Source organism: Archocentrus centrarchus, chromosome 9 (genome assembly GCF_007364275.1).
Source record: "Archocentrus centrarchus isolate MPI-CPG fArcCen1 chromosome 9, fArcCen1, whole genome shotgun sequence".
Taxonomy (NCBI): Eukaryota; Metazoa; Chordata; class Actinopteri; order Cichliformes; family Cichlidae; genus Archocentrus; species Archocentrus centrarchus.
The window spans coordinates 124,000-142,405 of NC_044354.1; the positions used below are offsets into that span (position 1 = coordinate 124,000).

General features: G+C 44.0%; 1 protein-coding gene across 1 annotated transcript in view; it reads left to right on the forward strand.

Annotated features, from left to right (window-relative positions):
• LOC115785884 (metal transporter CNNM4) overlaps positions 1 to 11,461 on the forward strand; it is a 36,218-nt gene extending 24,757 nt beyond the window's left edge. The window contains 3 exon segments of the mRNA XM_030737802.1: positions 2,042 to 2,138; positions 10,793 to 10,971; positions 11,065 to 11,461. Of these exon segments, the coding sequence (XP_030593662.1) occupies positions 2,042 to 2,138; positions 10,793 to 10,971; positions 11,065 to 11,322 (534 nt within the window). The 3' untranslated portion in view covers positions 11,323 to 11,461.
• The last annotated feature ends 6,945 nt before the right edge of the window (positions 11,462 to 18,406 follow it).

Sequence of the window (18,406 nt, forward strand, 5' to 3'; positions counted from 1 at the left end):
CGATGGAACCCCAAAAGGATTTGTGTCTCCTCCGGGGATCAAACCCGGGGCTCTTTCCCTTATTAGACAAATATGTAAATCACAAGTGCATAACTTTAATTTGTAGGTCATTAATCACAACTGTTAGCCTTTGGGATACATTCAGACAGGTCGCTGCGGGCCGGCGCTAACGTGGAGAGGAAGTAGGTCTTTAAAAATAAACCCAAACTGTAACAGGTCTAGAATTTAGCATATGAAGGATAAATATACTTTCTTTGAACACTTTCCCAACCAAGTAAATACAATAAGCACAGAACAAATACTCCAGCATCCATTCACTGTCCCCTTATGCTAAACGTCCCCTGTGACTCCTCACTCTGCGCTGCGGTTAGTAAGCAACCATTACTGTCCTGTAATGAATCACCTGACTAGTCAGCTGATGATTGATCATTGTTGTAGATGCTCAATAACATGGAACAGATGTAACCCAGCTGACCTCACCTGTGTTTGTTAATCAGTGATCAGCACAATTAAAGCAGAACACCTACAGAATGCAATGGAGTCGATCAGCAGGCTGATCCTTCAGTGCAAACCAAATAAGGATGAGTGACAGCAGCGAAAGAACAATCACATAACTGAGGAGTTATTTGAGAGCATTTATTTTAGGAGGAGTGAGACCTCAAAGTGGCACACGAGGCTAAATATGGATCCATCAGTGTCAGAGGAGTTGTGGCATACTTGAGATGTTGGGAGTTTAATTGAGCAGTTTGTGATTGAAACCGCCCACCTGGTGACTGGAGTGCCCGTCAGACCCCCTCTCCTCTCCTGGAACAACAAAGGCAGGTTTCTGGATTGGCACGCGCCCTAAAATAGCTCCGTGTGTTTGTTGGGTGTCAGACTCGGAGGTCTTAAAGGGAAATTCACACAGAACTGAATAAAACAATGATTTCTGTTTGGATGTTAATGATCAGTAATTATGAAGCAGGTCTGACATTTGTATCCTCAGAAACGCAAACATTCCTGCCCTTCTCCTGTTTTTGTTGATGCTGACACTTTATTGGTGCCATCTGAAGATTAGGCTGAAACGCTAGCCTGCGATGGATTTTAACGACTCATCCCTGAAGCCGTCCTGACATAATGTGTCTGAAAGCCTTAAAATCTGGACAGTAATTTAAATTAGATTTAATCAGCACTGACAGCAAACTTCAGGATTCATCCAGATGCTGGAATTTAACCCCTCGGTTTGTCCTGCTTTTTCTGTGACTGTTGTAAGCGTGGTCCACTCTGTTTTTTTTTGTTGTCTTCCTTTTATTTTAGCACCTGTTGTGTTTTCGTCAGCCTGGTCCATTTGCAGGGGGTGGGAGGATGGAGGGAAGGAGGGCTGGCAGCATGGATTAACTGTGCTGTGTTGTTGCTGCAGTTCACACATTCCAGCAGGACGATCCGGGCCAGCTGCCTCCAGCACGGAGGCCTCCTTAACCCCTTTCTGTCCTGTCCTGTGTCCTCTCCTCCTCCATCTCCCTCTGTGGCCCTACTCTCTCTTTACAAAGAAACATACTCTGCCTCCCTTTTCTCTTCACTGCATCATGGTCTGCAGACAGCAGCATTGGCAGCTGTGGCTCATGTTTCATAGAGTGTTTATTGATGTCTGATCAAGGCCAAAGTAGACGTGTTTCTTCCCACAAATGATGCAAAGCATCTGCAGAGGACGATCACTGGCAAATACTACATGATCTTTTATTGTATCGCCCTCTAGAGGCCAAACTCTGTTATTTCATTATAAAAGTCAGGGGTGCTGGGCTGTGTTCAGTCTCAGTGGTGTGTGGTTATGGAAGCGTCTCACCTGAGGACACTGCAGCACGTGCAGAGAGCTCCAACCCTGTGATCAGTGACAGCAGGGAAACTGTTCACCCTAATTTTTCCACATTGTGCATGTGGGTCAGCATAAGGCTTCTGGATGAGTTTGAGAGTGAGGATGAGAGTGAATGTACACATGTACAAAATTATCATTTGTTACAACCTAAACTGTTAATAACCACGAATGTTTGTGTTGATTCTGCAGGGTCGAGTGGAGGTGGAGGCCGGCAATGAGAACATGAAGTTTGAGACGGGACCTTTCTCATACTATGGAGTCATGGCGCTCAGTGCTCCCACACTGGGTGAGTCCAAAACTCATTACACACACACACACACATCAGGCATCACACCAGGAGCTCGCACATTTAGAAAGCTGTGCAGTTATTTAGGAACACCCAGGATTTCTTTCATTGTTCTTTACTGTTAAAAAGGTGCATACAATATCATATACAGTATACAATAAAAATATGAAGTACGTTTAATAGCTGACAACAAAAGTTGAGCTTTTCTCTGTTGCTATAAATCAATATTAAAGAACAGAGGGGTCTGCAGCAGAATTTTAGGCTCCTCTTTAGTTCCCAGTTTCCTGAAATCCAGTCTGAGCAGTGAATATTTAACAGGAAGTCAGCCAGCGCCACCTGGTGCACAGTTTGAAACATTACAGTTTGCAGCTTCAGAGACGTCATAAACACAGATGGGTGACAAATGAAAGGAAAAAGCTCAAACCTCTGAGCCATTAAAGTGCTGATGGCTTTTTGCCACCATGGTTTGGGTTTCTGCAAATCTCTGATCTGTATTATTGTGAAACGTTTCCATCCTGATGGGAATGGATTCTGGATCACAGCCCCCCATCCTCAGGACACCGGGGGCCTATTCCAGGAAGCAGGTTTTGCTAACAGCTCCGGGTTTGTTAACCCTAAAATGAGGGAAACTCGGGTTTTCAGTTCCAGAAAGAGCTAACTCCAACTCTGAGTCAGTTACTGAGGTAACAGACTCTGTGAACCTAACCTGCTCGCTGGCAGGTTTTTTCCAACAACCTCTGAGTGTCTCTCTGACTCCGCCCCTCCTGCTGCACCTGAACCACCTGTCTGACACTCCCATTCATGTCCTCCTTCATAAAGACGCTGCAAAGCGATCAGAGAAGCGAATTCATCTGCAGACGTTTGTGTTTCTACGAGCTCTGAAATCCCAGTTAGACGTTAGTTTGTTATTTTTGTAACATGAAGCTTTTACAGTCGTTCACTCGTCAGGCTGTAAGGACGGAGACAGCGATGATGTCACAGATTTATAATGAGGCAGCTGCAGCTGTCAGACTGTCAGTCAGTTCCTCTGAAACATTTACTGTAATTACTGCAGCATCACTGTTACATCACACTGATCTGGATGAAGCTGCTGACACAGAACACACTGTGGATGGAAAATGTCTGGATCAGAAGATGATGTGAATGAGTGAAGATGAGGCTGAAATATTTGAAGACTTAAAAACTGAACTAAATGGATTTAAAGTGACTTAAATGATGTCATTTTGAAAGTTCTGGTGTCTGAAATTGAAAGTATGAATTTCCACATATTTTCCACTGATCGGTGATCATCGGCTCTATAACGGATCTGCAAACTGTGTCCGAGTCCAGCAGGAGGATCCAAATGGATCAAGATCACTGATTCAGACCGGATAAGGCCCAGATCCAGTTCAGGCTCCAGTTATTTTCCAGCTCGTCCAGACTGGATCTGTTCATAATAGATTCATTTCCCCGATATGATCTGCGTTCTTTAATTAAAATGCCTCATCCTCCCAAAATGTACCAAAATATTTAAAAGGTATAAAGCTGAGGCATTTATCACAGCATGTTTGCCTTTACTGGTGAAACTTTACATTCATTACAGACTTGGAAAGCTGCTCTGAATGTTTTCGGGTAAATATGAAACTATTACTGACCTCTGACCTTTAACTGTAACTCAGTGAAACATCTCTGCTGTGGCTGTCAGAGCACTGCCATCTCAGTAAAGCTGACCTTTGATCAACTTCAGCTGATCCTAGATCAGATTAAAATGGTTAAACTGGAAACATTAAAGCAGTTTTTCTGTCAATCTCAATTAAAATAAAGTGAGGTTGCTATTCAATCAGTAAATTCCCTTTTTACTGTACAATTATTTAAACAAATAACCATAAACTGAACTGTCATAAATGCAGCAGAAAATGTTTTTATTAAGTAACAAACTGACCTGAGGTCAGCTCCCCCGGGGTCTGCTGCTGTCTCAGTCTCTCACACACAGGTCGGTCAGTAAACTCAGTCTGAGCTGTTTCTCCACAGTTTTATTTCATTATATGTTTTCATTATATGTTTACATATATATGACAATAAAGTCTTCTTGATTCTTGATTTATCTTCACTTTCTGTCTCCTGCAGTTTGTCCGTCAGGCTCAATAATTAGATTTCATAAATCAAATGATTATTTGATTGATTAGGATTGAGCTTCATCTGATGGAGATTGAAGTTGTGTAAATGATGAGAGCAGACATTATAACAGAAATGAATATTTGATAACAAACTTTTATTCTGTGTATGATGATGTCAGAGTGGGTCAGGCTGATTAAAGTGACTCGTCACGCTCCACACTGACACGTGCGATCCTCCATCATCAGATTAAAATGGAGGCTCCGCCCTTTATTTGCCCGTTGCCATGGTGAATCCTGGTATCAGCGCTCCACTGATGATGCTTTCTTTCCTTACTCACGCATGCGCTAAATCAGGGTGATCACACTCAGAGCTGATTGAACTAACCCTGATCAGCTGTTCTGGAACAGGAAACTCAGAGTCTGTTTTTAAACTCAGAGTTTGTTGAACCTGCTTCCTGGAACAGGGCCCAGGGGTCACTGAAGGGTTTGAGTATAGATGTTAGTTGTTGAGTATAGATGTTTACATTTCACATGTCTTCATTTTGTTCTTGTTATTTATTCCCATCTTTCTTCCATGGAACAGTAGGAATAATTTTATGTTAAAAACTGTAACAGATATCTGTAAATGCCCTCTTATCAGCAAATATGGTAAATATTGGCCAATACTGATATTTGATTAATATTTGGTGCTTCCCTGGAGTCAGTGCAGAGAAACTGTTCTGGATCCTCGGAGACACTTCAAATAGTTCTTCCCCTCATTTTCCTCCTGCTGGGTACTGCTGTGTGTGTGTGTGTGTGTGTGTGTGTGTGTGTGTGGTGTGTGTGTGTGTGTGTGTGTGTCACAGGCAAGAACTGTGTGTGGATGTTTCTGTGAGGGGGGGGCTGCTTCACTTAGTGACTTAAAGCACTGCTGATTTTTGTTGTTTACATACATGTAAAACACACACACACACACACACACACACACACACACACACAGACGCACACCACACACTCACAGACACACACACCACACACACACAGACGCACACACACACACACACACAGAGACGCACACACACACTCACAGACACACACACACAGACACAGGCACACGCTCACACACACAGACACACACTCACAGACACTCACAGAAACACACAGACACACACTCACACAAACACACAGACACACACACACACACACAGACACACACACAACACACACACACTCACAGACACACACACAGAGACACACGCTCACAGACACTCACAGACACACTCACACAAACACACAGACACACACACACACACACACACACACAGAACACACACACTCACAGACACACACACACAGAGACACACGCTCACAGACACCACAGACACACACACACAGAGACACACACTCACACAGACACACACTCACAGACACACACACAGAGACACACACTCACAGACACAGACAGTCACGTTTCTAACGTCCCCTCGTCCCCCTCCCAGCAGGAACAGTGTCTTCACTTGTGCTTCATGTTATCTAAAGTTGTGCGTTGTGCACGTATTCAGGATAAAAACATGTAATGGCCGGAGTTCACCGAGGCCGTGCACGTGTCTGAAAGGAGAACTGTGATTGTGAAACATCTTTGCTGATTACTTCTGTCCTCGTCCTCTTCGTTCGGACTCTTTGTGCTGCACGTCCTCTCTCAGCTCCTTTTTAGTGTCTGTCTGCTTACATTCAGCTTTTCTCTCCTTCAGTCTTCATGTCTCTGTCCCTTTAGTCAAATCTGTGTGCTCAGCCCTGCTGGGCTCAGACGGGACATCAGCTCGATTGATCTGACAGATGTGGGACGTTCAGAGCTTTATGGATGTTTTCATTGCAGCTGATGTTGAAGAGAAAACCAAGAAAAAGTCCTGAAACTTTTGATATTTGATATTAGCCTGGGCAGCACGATGGTGCAGTGGTTAGCACTGTTGTCTCACAGCAAGAAGGTCCAGGGTTCAAATCCACCCGTTGGCCAGAGCCTTTCTGTGTGGAGTCTGCTGTGGGCCTGAGCAGACTGGGGAATCATAGTAACTACAGTTACTATGATTTAAACAAAGAAATAACTAAAGGTCATCTTTGACCTCCATGCCAATAATAAAAAAGTTCCTAAAATGATCATTATTATTAAAAGTTGGTATCAAGCATTTTTTAACTTCATTATTTGGACTCAGGCTTTGTTCTCATATGGACCCAAGATCTGAGTGGACCCGATTAAACTGAGTAATTCAACTCCCATCCATGCGTGGGGGGGGGCAGTGAACTTAGCTCGCTTTAGCTCTCAGAATGAATGAAATAAATGCCTGCTTGTATTTCTAAGGTTGTATTATTTAATCAGATTTACTGGTAAAAATCAAACACATTTTTCTTTCCTAGACGGACGTTTTAGGAAAAGGTCACATGTAAAAGATTGTGTTCAGACACTGAGGAAGGCCTCTGTCTTTTTCTTAAAGAATAAATAAAAACCTTCCTTGGTTTCACAGTTCTGATATGGTGTGATCTGCAGCACATTTTTATAATAGTACCCTGATGCTCTCCTAAGAACCCTCTTGATGCACAAATTGGCATTAGAATAAAAGTTAAGCGCCCCTTCTGTCTGCTTGTTACGGGGCCGCCTGCACACCTACAGGAGCTGCTCGGCCACACAAACCCGTGAAGCTCCTCGTGGACAGCTGCTGTGCAGATGTTAATGCCAGAGGAGGTTTGGAACTCTGCAGCTATTGTTTTTTATTTATTTGTTTATATAGAGGTTAAGAGGTGGGGCCCAATACTTTTGTTTTGGCCACAGCAGCTTTTATGGGCAGTGGAGAGAGACAGGAGATGGGGGAAAGATACAGGGAAAGACACGCTGGTAAATTGGCGATGGGCCGGGACTTGAACCCGCACCGCAACGCTGCATATGCATGCGGTTGCCGGCTTCACCACTAAGCCACCCAGGCACCAATGGCCCAATACTTCTGTCCATATAGTTAGGTCATGAAAGCTCCAGAGCAGTGATTGTGTTTCAGTGTATAATGTTGCCATATTAAATCACACTGAATGAGCATCTAATCTGACATAAATCATGTATTTGTTGGATATTCAGAATCAGCAGTTTCCTGTGTGAAAGGATTTTTATATTTTCTGATCTTCCTCATTTTCATCAGATTTCTGATCAATCAGACTTTGAGGAGCGGCTGAGTAACGAGAACCTGAAAACAGTGTAACTGTTACACAGTGTTACAGTGTTACAGACACACATTGTTACAGTGTAGCTGTATAACCTGACATGTTGTGATTGTTCGAGTGGAGCAGAGTTTGTCCTGATGTTGTATGTCCTCATCCAGGCTGGAAGCAGATTTGTCTCTCTGTGTCTCACTGACTGCACCTCCCTCCTCTTCACACCCCCCATACTCCCTCATCAATCACCTCCTCCTTCCTTCCTTCCTTCCTTCCTTCTCTCCTCTCAGTGGCTGCTCCTCGTCCTCGTCACCTCTCCTTTAAGAGGTTTTCTCTGTTCTCTCGGTTGCCAGGTAAACGCCGGCATGTCTGGGTCCTTTAACACCAAGGACAGGTGGGGCACAGGGTGGATGGGGAGGGGGGCACGGCTTTGACTTTGTTGTACATGTTTGGTAAATGAATGCCTGATCACAAAAGGGGAGAGACTTTCTCTTGGCAGTGCTCTTTGTGGGTTCAATAATGGATCTCGCATTAGATTTTTAGATTGGAGGTTGGCTGCTGGCATGAATTACCTGTCCCTACCTTTTGAATGGCCGAAGGTGCTGCAGCGAGAAAGAAGTGCAGCACTAGCCTCACTAGACAGATTAACCTTTGAAGGACAGCAAAGACTTAACAGCTACTTTTGGCACAAACTCTTTGATCAACCAAAACAACCTTATTATAACCACTCAAACCTGGTCTGCATGTTATTGTAATGAGGAAGGAAAGAAGGTCATAAATCAGCCGTTTCTTAATGTAGGCCAGTCATTGTGTGTCATTGTGTTAGTGTTCAGGGTGACTCAGCAGTCAGAGCGGGTCATCTACCAATCTGAAGGTTGGTGGTTCGATCCCTGGCTGCTCCAGCCTGCATCCCAAATCATCTTTGGACGGGGATACTGATCAGCTGACTGTAACTGGAGTGACGTGATGTAACCATCTAGAAGGTTAACCATATTTCATTTTTAACCCCTAAATACTGGTATCTAGAAAAAAAATATTAATATACTTAAAAACATTAATATTATTAAATTTTAAAAATAATTCCAAATTGTCCTGATTAGTCTGAGTGTCATTAACCCTTTAAAGGGCACTCATTAAAATACTGTCAGGTTTAAATTTTGAATTTCAAATTGTTATTTGAGGACTTAAAATTACTTTTATGACATTTTATTTCAAATGTTCCATTTTCGTGTATAAAATCAAGGTCAGGGAAGTTCCTGTATTTGGTTCCTTCCCCATATGTGGTTAAAAAAAACCACACAGAGCATGTAATTTAGAACATTACAACAGATTCATTACACATCGCTTCTTTGGACGTTACTATTAAACAACAAATTACATTATTAAACAACATTGGGCTGTTCCTTCATGACCTCACTGAGGCGCCAGCTGGGCATCATAGGAAGGGTTCCTATATTATATTATATTATATCATATTAGACACAGAGACAGAACATATTTCAGGTCTTTGAGAGCAGCTGTGGTCTGAGTCTCAGTCGGAGATTCAGAGGACAGAGCAGATGTGAGTCTCGATCACAGAGTTTCTGTTCTTAAACTGGGAACGAGGGGGCGACATGATCACATGACACCTAAAATAACACTCAGAAGGACGGGACACGAGTCCCCTCGGGGGGTCAGCTGTCTGCTCAGTCCTGATGCACCCTCATAGCTTCAGGTGGGTTCACACCTGGACACACTCGGGAGTTTGCTGAGTGTGCTGCTTTTTAACATCAGCTGGATGACGTCCATGAATGTTCGTTATCGTGGTTTCATTACGTTCGAGCAAAGGTGGAAAATCCTCTGCTGTTACCTGTTACAGAGCCGCAGTCACCGAACCAACAGCTGAGCGTGAGTGAGCCTCTTACTGTATCACAATGCTCTGAGGTAGAAATAATCAGTTATTTGATATTGTTTGTTATTGATTAGCTCTGATTGGGAGTATTGGACATTTCTGTTAGTTTAAGTCAAATCTTTGGCTTTTGCACCAGTAATGTGAAGACGTCAGCTGGCCTGTAATCTTATAGTAGGCATGCTTACCACGTTTTAAATATTAATGGCTGGTAGATTAACTGATCTTCAGTCAGGGGTCGGGGCTTCTCAGAATTAAACACATTAAAGCAAAATATTTTTATAGAGCACTTTTCAAAGAGTCACACAGGATGTTCAAATAAAATGAAGGGAAGCAAAGGTAAAGCAAATGAAACCAATATTTAAAAGGAGGAAAACCGAAGGAGACAGAATAAGAGTAAAAACCTACAGTAAATGTACAGTAGAGGTAAAACAGTAGAAAAATGAAGCAGATCTAATGTAAAAACATTTTTTCTGTTCAAAGATGCTCGTGTTCATGTCATCCACCGGTCACATTATTAAAGAATGAGTAAAATAAGGTGGTTCACTCACAGAATTAGTAACTATAGACAAACCACATATTTCTAAAAATGTAACAACTTTAAGTATCAGCTCTTTCTCAGGATGTTATCGGCAGCTGCTGTTGATGAGCAGCAGGCATGTTAAAAATACACTCCTGACAAACATGCAGTGACCTCTTGAAATGAGATCCTAATACAGATGATACTGTATGTGAGTGTGCAGGTGAGTCAGTGCATCAGGTACACCCTGAGATCACGAGAACCTCTCTGATGATGTCAGGGAGAAATTTATAGAATCAGTTCACACAAAAGCCGTGCAGTGGTAAGCTGTTGGTGGGGCGAGCCCCGTTACAGCCCTGCTGTGTTCTGTATTGGTAAAATAACATTTATTGGTTATAATTAAATAAAGCTTACCCTGTGCTTATAGTTTGATGGCTGAGCAGTAAACAGAAAGTCAAGGTGTTCAGCAGTATATTGTTCTCACCTGCAGTCTCAAATCTTCCAGCTCACTTAATACGTCACATGTTTTATTGTGTCCTGCACTGGTAACATTTTAATGCGTCACTGAGTTTGGGTAGAGCAGGATGCACGTCTTTGCTGCATTAAATAACGGAATATTAACTCCCTTTTGTCTCTTACTCAGATTTTAGGTGTTTCTGCAGCTGTTTTACACCGAGTGTGTCTCTGCTCACTCTTACTCATTATCACTGATATTAACCTGCATTAGAAGCTTACCTGCATCTTGTGCCTCTGAGCTCATTGATCTGTTTTTCCACCACAGAACCATCAAAGGCTTCAAACCCGCTAAAGCCCACCGATAGGTGTTTATCACACAGCCGTGTCTTTAAATGTGTAACAGGAGTTGGTGCTATTAACCTTTCTGTGTGTGTGCGCGTGTGTGCGTGTGTGTGTGTGTGTGTGTGTGTGTGTGTGTGTGTGTGTGTGTGTGTGTGTGTGTGTGTGTGTGTGTGTACAGAGTTTCGCTCACCGTCCCATCTCAGCGGCTTGAACCGGACGGCCTCGATGAGCGGAGCCGACCGGATGGAGTCTCTCTCAGTCGGCGGCAGCAACAGTCAGCTCAACAACAGCCTCCCCGCGCAGCAGTACATCCCAGACTTCTACGTCCGAGCCCTCACTGACCTGCAGTTTGTCAAGGTTCGTTTTTTAAAGCTGCTCTGCAGCTGCTGGAAACATGAAGGTGTTTGCTGACATATTTGATCCAGGTTAACGGTCTGCCTCTTTCTTCAGATCACACGAGCTCAGTACCAGAACGGCTTGATGGCGTCTCTACTGGACAGCACACCTCAGTCCCCCGAGAGCAGCCACAACACTCCCCGTGTGGATCAGACACCTCCCGCCACCACCGGGAACACCACCATCACCGACCTGGAAGCAGACTCCACCCCGACGGAGAACGGCCCGGACGAGACGACGCTTCTCCTCCTCAATGAGCAGAACTCGCCGCACACAGGCAACCACCACAGCCAGATGGAGCACAGCATCTGAGCGCCCCCCGCTGGTACCGACCCTCCATACTCCTGCATTTGCCCACATGCACTGCTGCACCCAGATGTATGCTGAGGAGGGGAGGATTGTGTTTGTGTGTATGTGTGAGTGGGAACACAAACGCACACGGAGGCTTAGCTGACGAGGCCCAAAGAGACGAGCCGTGTGTGCGTACTGTATAAATATGCAAGGATTAAACAGGACACACACACACAGAGCAAACATGGACACAGGAACACTCATGGTTCTGATGTTTGGGCTCATCATTGTACACACACCTACCACAGTGTAAACAGACCCACCCATCAGTGACAGGCACTAGTGTTAGCTGTGCCTGAAGGACCACGATGCTCCTCCATTCAGAGGTGTTACTGATTCTTTAGTGTGTGTGTGTGTGTGTGTGTGTGTGTGTGTGTGTGTGTGTGTGTGTGTGTGTGTGTGTGTGTGTGTGTGTTGCTTCCAATTCACTGTCCCAAATCAGAGACTCAGGGAGACTCCGCCCTCCTCCCCACCTCCAGATGTAAAATAATGTTTGGTTGAAAGCTGCAATCGAACCCTCAGCCGCACGTGTAGCGACCTGCATTCCCCTCCGTACAGCTAGAAGACAAAGACGACCCCAGCATGTCAGCGGAGGTCACGCAGAGCAGCACGTGATCCACAGAAATCATAGTGAGATATTTATTTGTGGTTAGATGAGGATGAGGATGGGTTTCTATCTGCATAGACACAGGTGGGGGCCCAGAGCCTTTATGGCAGAGGTGTGAGGACACTCGCCGCTGTTAGAACACTAGTCTGTGAACAAGACAATCACCACGAATATTTTGAATGTGTTAAAGGTTTGGGTACGTCACCTGTGGCTGCCCTGCTCTCCAGAGGACGCGTCTGTCTCATTTTTTTATTCTCGTCCTCTGAAGACAGTTTTTAGATGAATCGCAGAGAGAGCGCAAAGAGACTCCAGCAGTCCTTTGCTGCTTTATTTTTGTAAAGACGGTGGGTACTCTGTGTGTGTGTGTGTGTGTGTGTGTGTGTGTGTGTGTGTGTGTGTGTGTGTGTGTGTGTGTGTGTGTGTGTGTGTGTGTGTGTGTGTGAGAGACCAAAGCAGGCCATCATCGGTCATGGTGGGAGCAGAAACCAAAAGCGAGGAGCTCGATCGCCTCCTGACTACAAAATACTTTAAGAAATCAGAGACTTTATTTATTGAATTTAATGCCTGTGTATGTGTGTTTGTTTTTATTGATTTGAGAGGAAACATGTGATTTTATTTTGCCTCTTTGTGAGATTTTACATGTTAAATGTTCCATTTCTTTTAGTGGTCATGTTCAGATTTGTTGTTGATGAGGGGAGAGAGGGTCACTCCAACACAGTCTTTGTATTTGTGTAGCCAAATCCAGCATCAGCCAAATTTTGGACCATATTCTTGTATGTCTATGAACGTTATAAATGTGGCGTCCACTCCAGTTAAATCTTACTGTACACTCAAAGGTCAGTCTTTATTCCCCTGAACTCTAATGGAAGCACAGCAGGTTTATTTCTGACACTCAGCTGCTTTTGAGACACTGCAGAATTTTACTTCTACACTAACAACTACATGTATATGTACTACATGTACTGCTGTACTACATGATATTCACGATTTTGTGTGTTTGTGTTCACAGACAGACTGAAAGATGGGCTTAGCCTTTAGGTTTAAAAGATGAACCCAGTGTGGACGTGACTTAAACCTGCATTTCTTTTAGTGGCCAGCAGGGGGTGACTTCTCTGGTCTAATTGTATAGAGGTTTTTGGCTCTGCCTGTCACCTGATTTAAGACCTCAGCAAACACTCTCTCGTGTGTTTATGGTCTCAGTGGCTACTTTAAGGATTATTCAGTACATGAAGGTTCTGTGTAGAACAGAAGAGGCTTCAGCACGTGGCCTCGCAGATCCTCAGGTTCTCAGTAATATCCATCAAGATGCCAGAACCACAGTCCAGGACTTCATGATAGCTATGCCCATCTTTAACATGCAGTCTTTGATGTTTATATATAATAATTGCATGAAAGCAACAAGTTTGCAGCTTCTGTGATCTGTAGGACCCGGGAGGATACGGAGGAAGTTAAAGTAAAGGTGGATTTTTCTTTTAATGTTACTGTTTGAGCTTTAACACAACAACCAAACAGGAAGTTGTGCAGTGAGTGAAGTTTTCTGGAATTACTGTACGTGATCCATCATCCATACCACAGAAAAGCTGCTGACTGTGAATTCAGCTTGAATCTGAAACCAAAGCATGAGAAAGCGTTTCTGGTTTTGAATAATGTGGAAGTTGTTGTTGTGTTGAAATCCCCTGAATCACATTTTGGAGTGTGTATTTGTGAACGTTTCAGTGTCACAGCTGTTGTAGAAAAAGGCCAAAGAGGTTCAAACATTTCCAAACCTTCAACAGGTGCAACACAGGAAAATATCAAACCAATTTACAAAACCTTCACGAGCAGAGGTTTTTATCTTTATGATTCAAACAGCATCACCAGGTTGGCAGTGCGTGTCACTGAGCCGTGCAGCAGGCTCCATGTTTCACACCAGTGATCCAGAGACCGGTGCAAACACACGCTGCTGGGCCCAGAGTTGCTGTAACTCGATGTAAGAGGACTTCCTGGCTGATTGGTAGGTGCAGTCTGTGGATCTGAGAAGGCAGCGCGGCAGACGTGGAGTCGTGGAGAAGAGCGTTACGGTGCGAAGCTTCGGCAGCTTTGTACAGATTTGTGGAACAGAAGAAGTGGTTATTTTTCAACACAGTTCAGTTTTTTCTCCCACTCTGAAAACCAGCAGCATTTTTCTGCACTGTCCATGTGTTCAGTGGTTTAATCTCATGTTTCTGCCTGCAGAGAGGCTGTGGCTGTAGAAATACTGTATTTCGTGCTTTTCCCTGAGTCTCGGAGCACGTTAAGAAAAAACCTGCTGCTGAAACAGGGTTCGGACTTTTTCTCAAGCTTCCGGGGACCCGGGCGATGCTAACAGGAGAGAGCTGTCAATCGGGGGCCTGTTTTATTCTTGACCTCCAGTTTAGGAGACACTAAACTTTAGGAGACGCAGAGCGGCCGCTCTGAAGCTTTAATGACAAACCGAGCGCGTAAACGATGTGTTTAGAAATTAACTTTAGCTCCGCCTGCTGATGTTTAACGCGTCGTTTCTGAGAAATGTTTGAAGTGATGAAGTGAGCGATGAAGTGAGTCCGGCTCTGTCTGTGGTTTAAAAACAGAAGCGGTATTTCCGCTCAGCCGCTCTGTCACAAGGCTGCCAATGACCAGATTTCATGATCATTTCTTCACTGACTTCTTCTGATGACAGAATCATTCGTTGAAGCTTTGCTGTCCTGACTCTGCAGAAGCAGCAGGATCTGACCCTCTCACTCTCGTTGCCTTTCTTGACCTTTTAGTGACTCTGTGCGTTTTTTTGTTTTCATTCCTGACCTTTGCTTTAACACACACACCACACACACACTCCCATTTCAAAGAACTGTTTTTGTGTCAGAGGCTTTGTTTGTTTGTTTGTTCGAACCTGTGTACATGTTGGAGTGCCCCCCCCCCCCCCCCCCCCACACACACACACACACACCTGCTTTATATTATGCTGAGTTTGGGTTTATCATGGTGGACGTGAATGTGTTTGTCAGTGCCTATAAATCATGTTTTGTTATTTTTGCTGAACCTCAGAACACTGTTAGTAATTATGGTAATAAACTTTGTTTGGTCACGAGTTAAATTTGGGAACAGAGCGAACGGAGCATTTGGGTAAAATCTGATTGTCCTTCATTCTCTCTGGCATACTTTAACTTAAAATATATATATAAAGAAACAAGGTGTAAATACTGTTTTATAACTTCTGTCTTAATGAGTTTTGAAAATGAAGAAAGTTATTAATAAACCATATTTCTCTACAGAGCTTTGTGATTGTGTTGTCTCTCTGGGGTATAAACAAATACAGTGCTCAGATTTTTACTCCACTGAACTGTTTGCAGCTGTAAATATATTTAATTCAATTTTATTTCTATCACAACAAACAGTCGCCGCAAGGTGCTTTATATTGTAGGTAAAGACCCAACAGTCAAAACGACCCCCTGTGAGCAGCACTTGCTGACAGTGGGAAGGAAAATCTCCCTTTAACAGGAAGAAACCTCCAGCAGAACCAGGCTCAGGGAGGGGGGGCCACCTGCTGAGGGGGGGGGGAGAGCCAGAGATTAATAATAACTAATGATTAAATACAGAGTGGGGTATAAACAGAGTAAAAAGTGGTGAATGAAAAGAAACAGTGCATAGAATATAATAGAATAGAATAGAATAGAATGCCTTTATTGTCATTATACAGGCTGTACAATGAGATTGGAGGGCCACTCCTGTTCAGTGCCATGTAACAGAAAATCAAACTCTAAAATAAAAATATTATAAAAATATTATAATCTAGTATAATCAATATGATCAAGAGATATACAGAAAATAAACAATGTGTAAAATATACAAAAAATAGAATGTATAAAAATATATACATACATACCTACATTGGTGCATCTGTACATTGTAAGAAAGTAAATATGTGTATACATATAATAATGAAGATGATGAATATTGCACTTGGTGAATGAATATTGCACTAGTGAATGAATACTGGATATTACACAATATAGGAATGTTAGATATTGTTCAGTATGAATGATATAACATTGCACAGTTAGAGAGTGGGTGAGTGTGTGAGTTCAGGGTGGTGATTGCTCTGGTGAAGAAACTGTTCCTGAGTCTGTTTGTTCAGGCTTTGATGCACCTGTAGCACCTGCCAGAGGGCAGCAGGTCAAACAGGTCAAAGCCAGGGTGTGAGCTGTCCTTGATGATGTTCCTGGCTCTGCTGATGCAGCGGGAGGTGTAGATGTCCATCAGGGAGGGGAGAGGGCAGCCAACGATTCTTTGTGCTGTCTTGACTACCCTCTGAAGCCTGACCCTGTCTGCCTCAGTGCAGCTGCCGTACCATACTGTGATACAGTACGTCAGCAGGCTCTCAATGGATGAGCGGTAGAAGGTCAGCAGCAGGTTTGAGTCCAAGTTGTTCTTCCTGAGGACCCTCAGGAAGTGAAGTCGCTGCTGAGCCTTCTTGATAACAGCTGTGATGTTATCTGACCAAGAGAGATCAGCAGAGATGAGGACACCGAGAAACCTGAAGGTGTGGACCCTCTCCACACGCTCGCCGTTGATGTAGAGGGGAGCTGGGTCAGTCCTGTGCTTCCTGAAGTCGATGATGATCTCTTTGGTTTTCATGGTGTTCAGTACCAGATTGTTCTCTGAACACCAGGCTGTCAACTTCAGGACCTCCTCTCTGTAAGCTGCCTCATCTCCCTTTGAGATGAGTCCGACCACTGTGGTGTCGTCAGCAAATTTGACGATGAGGTTGTTATTGTGGGCCACACTGCAGTCGTGGGTGTAGAGGCAGTACAGGAGGGGGCTCAGCACACAGCCCTGTGGGGAGCCAGTGCTCAGTGTGCGGGTGGAGGAGAGATGGGGGCCAAGTCTCACAGTCTGGGGCCATCATCATGGGAATCCCCCCAGTAGCCTAGGCTTATAGCATCATAACTAAGGGAGGGTTCAGGGTCACCTGATCCAGCCCTAACTATAAGCTTGATCATAAAGGAAAGTTTTAAGCCTAATCTTAAAAATAGAGAGGGTGTCTGTCTCCTGAATCCAAGCTGGGAGCTGGTTCCACAGAAGAGGCGCCTGAAAGCTGAAGGCTCTGCCTCCCATTCTACTCTTAAGTATCCGAGGAACCACAAGTAAGCCAGCAGTCTGAGAGAGAAGTGCTCTGTTTGGGTGATATGGGACTATGAGGTCTTTGAGATTATTCAAGACCTTCAAATATAATTTTAAATCATGTTCCATACACTAATCATTAAAACCATCTGCTTAACATTTGTTGGTTTTACAGTAGCCCTGATGCCCTCTGTGGCTCAGGCGTCTCTGAGCTGTGCTTTATCAGGTCGGGATCTGCAGAGTTGGAATTCTTACCCCCGTTTCCACTGATGCTGTGCCCAGTCCGCCAAAAGGAAAAACCCACAGGGCACAAAATTGGAACCATTGATGTCATTGGCTGTGGGAGGAACTACCCCTTTAAATTCACCAGTGAGTGACAGCTGCAGCTCTCAGCTTCTGCTGCTGTAGCAGTGCTACGTAATTATTGGTCCTCACATGTCTTGGTTTTGATGAACCACAAAGACAAAACATCGGCTCACCACCACAAAACATGATGTTTCTTTATCCATTCCTAAACAATTTTTAAGGCACAGTGGATAACGTTCAGTTATTCCAATCAGAACTTTCTGAGTAAAAACCTGCAGAGAAGGGTGAAGCTGACGAGCATAAATAGCAAAAAGGAAAATAAAATCAAAACTTTCCCTTTGTGGGATCATCCATCCATCCATCCATCCATCCATGTCACTGGTCCTTTGTGGTATCAGTCACCTGATGATTGGCTGATTTCTACCCAAAGAGATTAACCCAGCTTCTACCATTTAAAGGCTGGATCCATTGGTATCCAGGTTACAGGGTCCTCCTGGGGGAGAGTGCCACTGACATCATGTAATATCAACATGATGTCACAGCCCGAGGTGTCCCCACAGGACGCTGCTGTGACAGAGTGATCAGTGATATTTGCCTGTCAGTGGCTTTAATGTTGTGGCTAATTGGTGTTGAATTGGGAACATTAAGGTTCAGATGTCTTTAAGAAATTATAACTTTTTTAATTATCTGTAATTATCTGACTATAGTCCCCCCCCCCTCACCCATTAGTAATAGAGTGTCCTCATTTTTGGGTATTGTTAGCTTACTTGAGTACAGGAAGTATGAAGTTGGTGCCTCTTTGATTCAGGGTGAAACCGGTTTGGATGGATTCCGGGAGGATGGATCACTTTGGTGAGCCCTTTGAGGTTTGGAATTTTCCTTTTCCCTCAGAGGCTTGAACAGACATGCAGGAAATTATTTTAATGATTATCTCATTGTTGCTCTTGCAGCAGCAGCAGTGGGTGACGAGTGATCTGCAGCAGGAAGGTTGCGGCTGATGATTCAGCGCGTCTT